At 43.9% G+C, this 9,143-nt stretch overlaps 1 protein-coding gene across 4 annotated transcripts in view; it reads right to left on the reverse strand.

Annotated features, from left to right (window-relative positions):
- Positions 1-4,450: 4,450 nt before the first annotated feature.
- Positions 4,451-9,143, reverse strand: part of Prickle2 (prickle planar cell polarity protein 2) — a 344,729-nt gene continuing 340,036 nt past the window's right edge. For all 4 annotated transcript variants that reach the window (XM_021164852.2, XM_029478412.1, XM_021164854.2 and 1 more), the window contains one exon: positions 4,451-7,539. In XM_021164852.2, the coding sequence (XP_021020511.1) occupies positions 6,665-7,539 (875 nt within the window). In that variant the 3' untranslated portion in view covers positions 4,451-6,664. The remainder of the gene's footprint in view (positions 7,540-9,143) is intronic.

The raw sequence follows: 9,143 nt of genomic DNA on the forward strand, positions 1-9,143 counted from the left end.
TCCCCTCTCCTCTCCTCTCTCCTCCTCTCTCCTCCTCTCTCCTCCCCTCTCCCTCTCTCTCCCTCCCTTCTCTCTTCCCCCGGCATTTCTACAATAAAGCTCTTAAACTATAGAGAGTCTCTGCTCATCAAGATCCGCTGNACACTCTGGTCAGTGTTGGGAACCTCTTCCCTCATCCCTCTCTTCCATAATCCCGGTGGCTTTANCAAGGTAGCNCCAGGGATCCCCAGGTAGGGTTGCCCCTTGGCCACCCCCTGAAGAGTGGGATAGAGGAATGCCCACCCAGGGATGAGTGGAAGGTATTTAGCAGCCCTCCCATGCCTGACTGACTAGAGATTAGGTGGAACTCTGGCAGGGCGTGGGTCTTTCCTCTTCCCCCTCTTCCCCTGGGCCTCCCTTTTTTGTTCCAAACGCAGGGACTCTGAAACCTTTAGAGCTANAAACAGGTAGCACACTTCATTTTATAGGCACAGGTAAGGATTTCCCAAATAAGACTCTAGTAGCACAGGAAATAAAACTACAATGAGCAATGGGACTTCATGAAACCAAGAGGCTGCTGCACAGCCAAGGGAACTGTGAACAGGAAGCCAGTCCATACAATGGGAGGAAATCTTTATCAGCTTTCATTGGGATTAGTTTCTACAATATACAAAGAACACAAGACACTAAACATTAAAGAATAAAAAAAAAACAATTAAAAAGGGGTTAAAGTACTGAACAGGAAATTTTCAAAAGAAGAAATGAAAATGGCTAGGAAATATTTTTAAATGTGCCTAACATCCTTAGCCATCAGGCAAATAAAAATTAAAACTACTTTAAGATTCCATCTCAACCCCAGTCAGAATGGTCATCACCAGGAATACAAATGACAACAGATGCTGGTGTGGATGTGGCAAAGAGGGATTCTTATACACTCTCAAGTGGGAGCTCAAGCTAGAACTAGGCATCTATCTTGTCGGTTCATCACATTTGAACCAAAGAAATGTCTGCTAATAGCTACTAGTGTAGCCTTTGGGTATCAGTCTAGAAGTTTTCAAAAAACTAGAAATAGGCCTGCTATGCTATATACCACTATACCTCCTATACCACCCCANGGCATAGACCCAACAACTTTATTCTTACTGCAGAGACACTTGCACACTCGTGTTCACTGTCTGTCTATTCATAATAGCCAGAGAATGGGCTCAATCTAGATGTGCACCACAGATGAATGGATAAGAAACATGTGGGATATATGTGCAGTGGAATACTACTCATCTAAAGAAAAATGAAATCAGGACATTTGTAGATAAATAGATGGTGTTTGACAAATTATACTGAGTGATGTAACTCAGGCCCCAAACATCATATGTCTTCTCTAACCAATTTCTAATTGGATTTGAATCTCACAGGAAGGAACTTTATGCCTGGTACTGTATCATGGCCAAAAGTCCNTGACTGGGGAAATCCCAGTCCCTAGGGTGGGACCTGCTATCGTTATTTTGATGGATGATCATTTTGTCAAATCAGGCTCAAGTTCTGCTGTAAATATCACTCTCTGACACACTTTTTCTTGGTCTTTTCCCAAAGGCCAAATCCACTCCCCAAATCTGGAACGAGAGCGAGGACAGAGAAGAATGACAACATTCCTTTTATTCAAATTTTTTTGGAAGTTTACAAATGTATTACAGAATCAGTAAAACATCATATCCACTTTACAGGGCACGGATCTCAAGCAAAGTGTTCAGAACAGTCTCTGGCAGAACCCACGCCAAAAGCCCNTGACAGGCCTTCCTAACAAACAGCTCGACACTTGACAGATAACACAGACTCCAGCCTGCTTCACCTTCTTGGGCCCTCTGAGGTTTTGTTTATGCATGTGGAATTAAATAGGATCTGAGCAAAGCAACTCTGCAGGAANGAACGAGTTTAGGGAGAATAAATGCTGGCCTACTTTGTTGAAGATTACAGAAGAGTCATTGGTCTTATGTTGTTAACTCGGGGTCAGGATTAAACCAGAATACTTTATTGAAAACTATGGAAACCAACTAGATAAACATAAGAGAAGGTCATATTGGCAAATAACCTCCTAAAATTTAGAAACATTTGTTTGGTGACCTATTGAACACCAATGACCAAATGCCTAGACCATGAAAGTTTTCTTAGAAAATGCTCAAGATAGAACTAGACATCTATCTTGAGTTTATCACATCTGAACCACGGAAATGTCTGTTAATAGCACATGACCTTTTCAGCCTCCATTTTATTCCTCTGAGGGAGGCTGGTTCTGGAAGCCAGAAATGAATTTATATAACAGCCATAGCTTCCAATAGTTGTGCTCTATAGGGGTCTTGTGTTGACTGGGCTTCTACTATGAGGAAACAGAAAAAGAAATCAATTCTTCCTCCATCCTGACCTTCATGGCTTCTAGATGGTCATACACACATACGCTGGAGTGAACCCTGACAAGAAGGCAAAGGTCTCATTCCTATTTGCCGTTTGCTCAAAGAAATGTACTTTCCAAAAGGTGTTAATGTGTAACTGTCTTCAAGATCAGTAATGGAAGCCTGTGGAACAGGATCTGCAGAGCCTAAAGGTGCCACGCAGGTGCCAGAACAACTCTGCTTGCATGTGACATTCAGGCCACTGGCTCAAATTTCTACTTTCCTGGTCATAGGTGGATCTTTGTGAAGCACAGCGTCTGGTCTCTGTTAGGAGTATGCAAAGTATGAATTCCACTCTGCTTTGGAATTTAAGTGTCCTATGTCCCTATAGTATGGGCTGGGATGAGAAAACAGACTCTTAGCTGACCTCTGTAAAGTGAGCAGGAACTGCCCACATAACTGGCAAAGACCCTGAGCATGAAAAAGGAGGCCAAAAAGAGCCTTATTTGGCCTAAGAGTTCAGCTTCCTGTAGCTTCCACAGTGTGGGAGGAAGAGGAAATGGAGTCTCCCAGTTCTTTGTGATGGATGCTCCTTAAATGTCTGGTGTACTGCTCCTTTCCCAGGGATCCNGGAAAGAATCAGTGTATGAATAAGNTTTGTCATAAGACAGAGGAGACCGGCTCTAGTCCATTAGCCCTGGCTTGTTGCAGTATTGTAAAGATACCTGGGGTGAGAATCCACTCTCCTTGGAAAGTGCAGTAATCCACTGCTTATCATCCACTGAGGTGGCAGGTAGAGCATACATAGTAAGTGCTGCATTCATGCCACCATGGGCCATAAGAAGTAGGAACTCCTAGAAGATGTGCAAAGAACGCCATCTTCCTACAGCTCTGTAGGAGGAGCATTCTATAGGAAAAGATCATGACTTTTCCTTTTAGAAAACCCAAATCTGTTCAGACAGCTGCTTGGACAGTAAATGAAAGATTATAGGATGCAGAAAGAGGGTTTCAAACAACCGACACCAGCAATTCTGCTTTATGCATGTTAAAAACCAGGAAACNAGGTCTGATTTTCCTCACCTCATTTACCTGCGCACAGGGTAGAGAACCTACAACTATACAGGACAGAAGGGCGGGCCTCTGAATGCTGTGATGGATGNTCAAAGCTACCAATCATCAGCATGAGCCCTTTCCGCAGGACCAGAGGTGGAATGTGCTAGCCAGAGCACTTGGGAAACTTTCAATGGCTTTTATACACTCCTTGACCTGGAGAANGGGGCTGGCTTAGCTGGTGCTGGATGTAGCAGCAGTGTGACATGAACTGAACTCTAGAGCTGCAGTTCTAAACAAAGTCAGCCCAATCATAGGAGAGGTGGAAAAAGTCTGCCAGATCATCATCAAAGAGAAAAGGGCAGAAAGACGGCTCTTCTGAAAGCCGGTCTACAGAAGATAAAACCTAAGGGGACTGAGTACAGGCCCCACNCCCACCCAGGGAAACTTGGNCAATAGGAGGGAAGGGATACACTGGAGGAATCTGGGAGGGCCTTAAATTCTCACCTTAGGAAAGAATGTACTTGAATTTGGGGAATGAGATTCTGGGTGTTATATCTTGGTTGTGACTTCAAGGTAGAGAATTTCTAGTTTACTGTCACGCTGCCCACTACTGTGCAGTGGCTTTAAGGAACTACGACTATTGTGAGGAGCTGGCCTTCCTCAAATGACATTCTCTGTAGAGCACCTGGCTGCTTTTAGAATGAGAAGAAATCTTCACTGGTTCAATAGAAGGGGGNTGATCTTGCTGGTGGACAGTTTGACTCTGAAGCCTGTATGTATCACATTATATTTTAAGTTTTGGTCAGAGAGATCTTGAATGTTTTCTGGACAGCTAGACTTGATGTTACGTAAGCAGCTTCTATATTGCTTTCTTCTTGGGGCTGAGGGCTAGTCAAACCAAATCTGGGAAATGTAAGAGGTACCCTGCCAAGGACAGAGTAAGAAAACAACTTTCAATGGGAAAATTTCATTCTTTTGATTTGGGACCAGAGAGGATACATGGTTTCAACCATTTGCTAAGTGATCTACTTTCCCTCTTTTTTCTCTTTTCTTTTTTCTTTTTTCTTTTTCCAATAATGCCTTTTAATTCTCACCAATCAACAAACTCAAAGCTCCAAATTGGACTCACCCAGTGTCTACCAGAAACCTGCCACTGGAGTGGCACAGTGCTGCATATTTATCTCTTAAACAGTTTGCTAAGCATTTTTATTAACTTACTATACAAACGTAATAGAGTTAATTCTCCAGAGGCTTGGATAATTAATGAAACATTTAGATATGAAGATAGCATGCGGAAAACAGCCACAATCAACATTTGCATTGCTCCTTTAAAAAAATCAGTGACAATGACAAATGTCGTATTAATACCTATAAAGCAAATCATTTTAATACATCCTGGATGGAGTGTCATCATCGCATCCTTTGCAGTCTCCCTTGACCCCAGACCCATAGAGGATGGTGTCTGAAAAGCCACGCTTTACATTCTCTCCATTTAAAAAAAAAAAAAAAAAAAAACAACCCTAGAAAATGTTAAGTACTCTACTGAGAAGAGACCATGCTCACCTTATCACGGCAAATGGCCACTGAGACACACTGTGCATATGGGGACAGCACATCTCACACAAGGTGGGTCCTCTGATGGATTTTTGCCACAATCCACTGAGGAGAGGGAGAAAATGGACCAAGAGCAAGCGCTTCACTTTTTTTTTTTTTTTTAAAAAAAAAGTTGAAGCAAGGCAAGAAGTTTTATTTCACTGTGTATTTATCTCNCCTGCAGTGAAACGTCTTCTTGAAGCAAACTCACTCTTGAGCCTTCCCATTTGACCAACAGTCCTCAAAGTTCAAAATGGAAATCTCTCTTGCCACAAGGTCTGTTTTTCCACGTTGTTTCCTATCATCTCAGCAGCTTGACCCTCCAGGGTAAGAAGACAGCCCCTGTGGTGACTAAGCTTGTCAGATTGGATTCTCTCTAAAGCACTGGGGACTAGTCAAGGTGGCTGTCACCTCTCTTTCTTTCTACTAGTTCTTTCTCCCTGACTCCATTCATATTCCACCACTCCTTTCAACATCTATCTGCTTTCTGTTTTCAAATCTCCTTGTGTAGTGTGCACCACGCCAGTGCACCCAGAGCCCCTCCCCCCACTATCTTCTTGTCCCTCAGTGCTAAATGCTGAAGCTCATTTGCTGTGAGGACAAACAGTTGTCAGGCTAAAGGCAGCAGCTTCGTCTGCCTTGGAAGAAGAAAGCAGAAAATACAATCCAGGAAACATGAGCACCAGACAACTCCACACTCAAAACAACACCATGCTGACACACACACTGGCACCGCTCACANTCACTGTGACTCCCCCCCCGAGGGACAGAGCGACATTAAGCAACTTCAAGGTTCCAAACAAGGATGGCATTTCTCACAGAACTGGACTGACACTGGCTGTTATCTCTAATCAGCAAAAGCGATATTTGTAATTAAAAAAAAATCTACTTACTTTGTAGAGAATAAATTCTACGGAGGGTGGGAGTGGACTTAAAGATGGACCATTAGATGCCCTAGAGCATAGAATGCCTTGGGTAGAATAGTTAAAATTTTCTTTTTCAGCCACAAAAAGCCAAATTGAATATACTCCTTTGAAAATAGTCTCACTGACATGTAACAGATTTGTATAGAAAGAAAACCAAACCAAATCGAAACAAACAACAAAAGCCAGGTGGTCCTGGGCCACCGTTTACTACCACTCGAAGGGATTGGTGGCCATGCATGCAAGTCCCCACGGAATCCTATGATATAGAAATTCTGTTGTTATTACAAAATACAAAAATATTTTATCAGAACTCTCATTTACATAGCATTTACAATGAACATGTAAATAACTTAGTCTGGGGTCCTGGCTAATAAAGTATTTACTGGAAAAGGGGTCCTAAAAGGAAGAGAACCAGAAAGAAGATAAGTGGGCAGGTTACAGTGTGTCATCTGGTTAATGGCCACTCCACCTTGGAAGGACATGACCTTCCCTGGCCTCCACAGCCTGTGTTTCCAAAGTGAAATGTGCAAATCATATTTAACATGTCCCAAACTGTGACACCAAGTGTATCTACCAAGCCAACCTGCAGCCTTGCCTCCCTCAACTGAGAGCATTCTCCATCTCTCCTCCACGAACCATCCCCAAGAGCACTTGAGAATTCACAACAGTGCACGTTTCAGAGTTTACATTCTTAGCTCCCATCTCCCCNATTCCCCGACCACTATCACATTACGAAATGATACAGTTTTTGCTCTTCTGTCTTTTCCTGCTGTGCAACTGTCCTCTGCCACCTAAGGTGGAGGATTTGGGGACACCGTAAGAGCTGTANTTGTGCAGGAGCTCATCACTTGTGACATATCGTAGGCGGGCTGGCTGCGGGATAGGTTCTCCTAGGAAGTAGCCCTCGTTGTCGGACTCTGAAGAGGAGGAGCAGGTGGAGCACCAATCATACTCCGTGAAGTAGGGTCCCCATCGTTCCCCAAAGGCATTCTGCAAAGCCAGGTCCGACACAGTCCTGGGACACTGGCCGTACAGATCCCGCCGGGAACCCTGCCCCAGGCTCTCCTGGAAGCTGCGTTGGCGCATGAACTGATCATAGTCCTCCCTGGCTCTCAGAGGGGGCCTTTCCTTCAACCGAGCGATGACCTCTCGCTCGCTGGCTAGGTGCAGGGCGTTGTCTGAGCGAGAACGTCGGGACCTCCTGGACCGGTGAGGGCGGAAGCGGCGGTTGTCATCCCTGGAAGTAGCTCTCCTCCGGGTGCGCTCACTCATGGGCTGGATGTGCACACCTTCCTGTCCTGGTAGCTTGCTGCTCGCTATGCCACCATCAAAATCAAAGCTCTGGTGCATCCTTCCATGGGACTGCAGGTCCCTGTATCCTAGGGGGTTGCTGAGCTGGTGAAGGTTCCCCTCCATCTCCTGGTACTGTTGTGCGGACAGCAGGCTGCGGACAGACTCTGCGCTCCTGAACTGCATTGAGGAGTTGAGAGTACCCATGTTGCTCAGCTTTTCCGAGACATTCATTCCAGAGTCTTTGCTGAGGTCAGGCATGGAAAACCGTGATAGGTGCTCCTGGCGCTTGGCACCACCTTCAGCAGACAGACCTGTGGGTGGGACAGGGGATAAGAGAGAAGAGTACAACTGTAGTTAATACAAACGTACAGGAATTGGGGGAAGTGTCACTACTACTTTCAGNCCGGGGTCTCTTTTGGGTGAAATAATAGCTGTGAAATATTTCACAAAGGCTCTCATGATGTCTACTTGGTATGGGATTCTCTACACAGAGAAGGTATAAGCTTCAAACTGTCAATAGACATGAACCTTCCTAGTTGCTGATTTCTCCAAAGGCTTACTAAGGGCTCATTGAGCATCCTATGTGCATTTCCTCTGTTTAGAACTTCCCATCACCAAATGCTTCTGTTGGATCTTCAATTCTAACCATGCTCTATAAAGGATAGCTATCTAGCCAGTGACTGGCCAGGCCTAAGCTGTTTCTTACTAAANTAAGCCTAGACTCTCATTCTAAAGTACTGCACTAGTTTGCTTCTTTGCTGGCCTGAAGCACTTTCCTGCTTGGCTTGTTTCCTTACGTGGTAGGTAGCTGTCCATCTCAAATGGCTTGGACACTTTGCGACTCCCTAGATGGAAAATAAGAGATACTGATTCTCTTGGCTTGGTCAGCGATTGACTGCCCTAGGATTATAAATAACTCTCTAGCAGCCAGAAGATGTGAATTGTGCGTGAGACATTCCTCTGTCCCCCAAGGAGGTGCCTTTGAAAATAAAGAACTGACTTTAATCACTACTGGTACCCAAGAAATGGGTCTCCATTCCTGAAGTCCTTTCACATTGTTAAGGCTTGAGATAGAAACCATTCTGAAGATGGTGGGAGATGTNCACTCTAGGATTTCGCTTTTGCATATCTTAAAATGGTGCTCTATGGAGATGTTCCTCATCACAAAGGAAACGTTTGGCTATGTTGTCATTTCTGGACATGGACTGCAATAAGCCACCATTATCCCACTGCTGATTACCTGGGCCTCTCAGTGGGATCCAATATGTCCTCCTCCAGACAGACCTAAATCAATGCTGCAAGCTCTTAAGANTATGCAGTAACATCTAAAGCCAAGTAAACATGTGCAAATATACATAAATTATTAATTAAACCATTCTGTGGGGGCCTCTGGTATCATCCCTCCTGTGCATAACAACCCCACGTGGAGAGGCCTTGATTTCCCACTGTCATTTCCATTCCATTTCTGGTCATATGCCCAATAAGTTAGTAAGTACCTTCCAAAAATATACAGGCACATTTAGATAGTGGAACTTTCTTATAACAGCCTGGAACTGGAAATAATTTAAGTATCAATCAATGCAAATATAGATAAATATATTGTGATTCTNGTTGTCATTACTTGCTAAACTTTNCCTGGGCTTGTTGGAGAAATGGGTTTCAGGACAGAGTAGGAAAGCAAAAACATGAGTCTAGAACATCTTGTATAAAAAAGTAAATGTTAAGGAAAAAATGTGATGAGAGTCTGTTGGAAGACCACTTGGTCCCAACAGCATGTTCTGGACAGTTTGAACATTAAAATATTTATGGAAAGAAGCTATTTACAAACCATTGAAACAAATAGAAATTTGTAACTTCATACTGATAACAGCCAAGAAAAACATCAATGTGTCGGTAAACTGGGGAATGAGTGGGG

This window comes from Mus caroli, chromosome 6 (genome assembly GCF_900094665.2).
Source record: "Mus caroli chromosome 6, CAROLI_EIJ_v1.1, whole genome shotgun sequence".
Classification (NCBI taxonomy): Eukaryota; Metazoa; Chordata; class Mammalia; order Rodentia; family Muridae; genus Mus; species Mus caroli.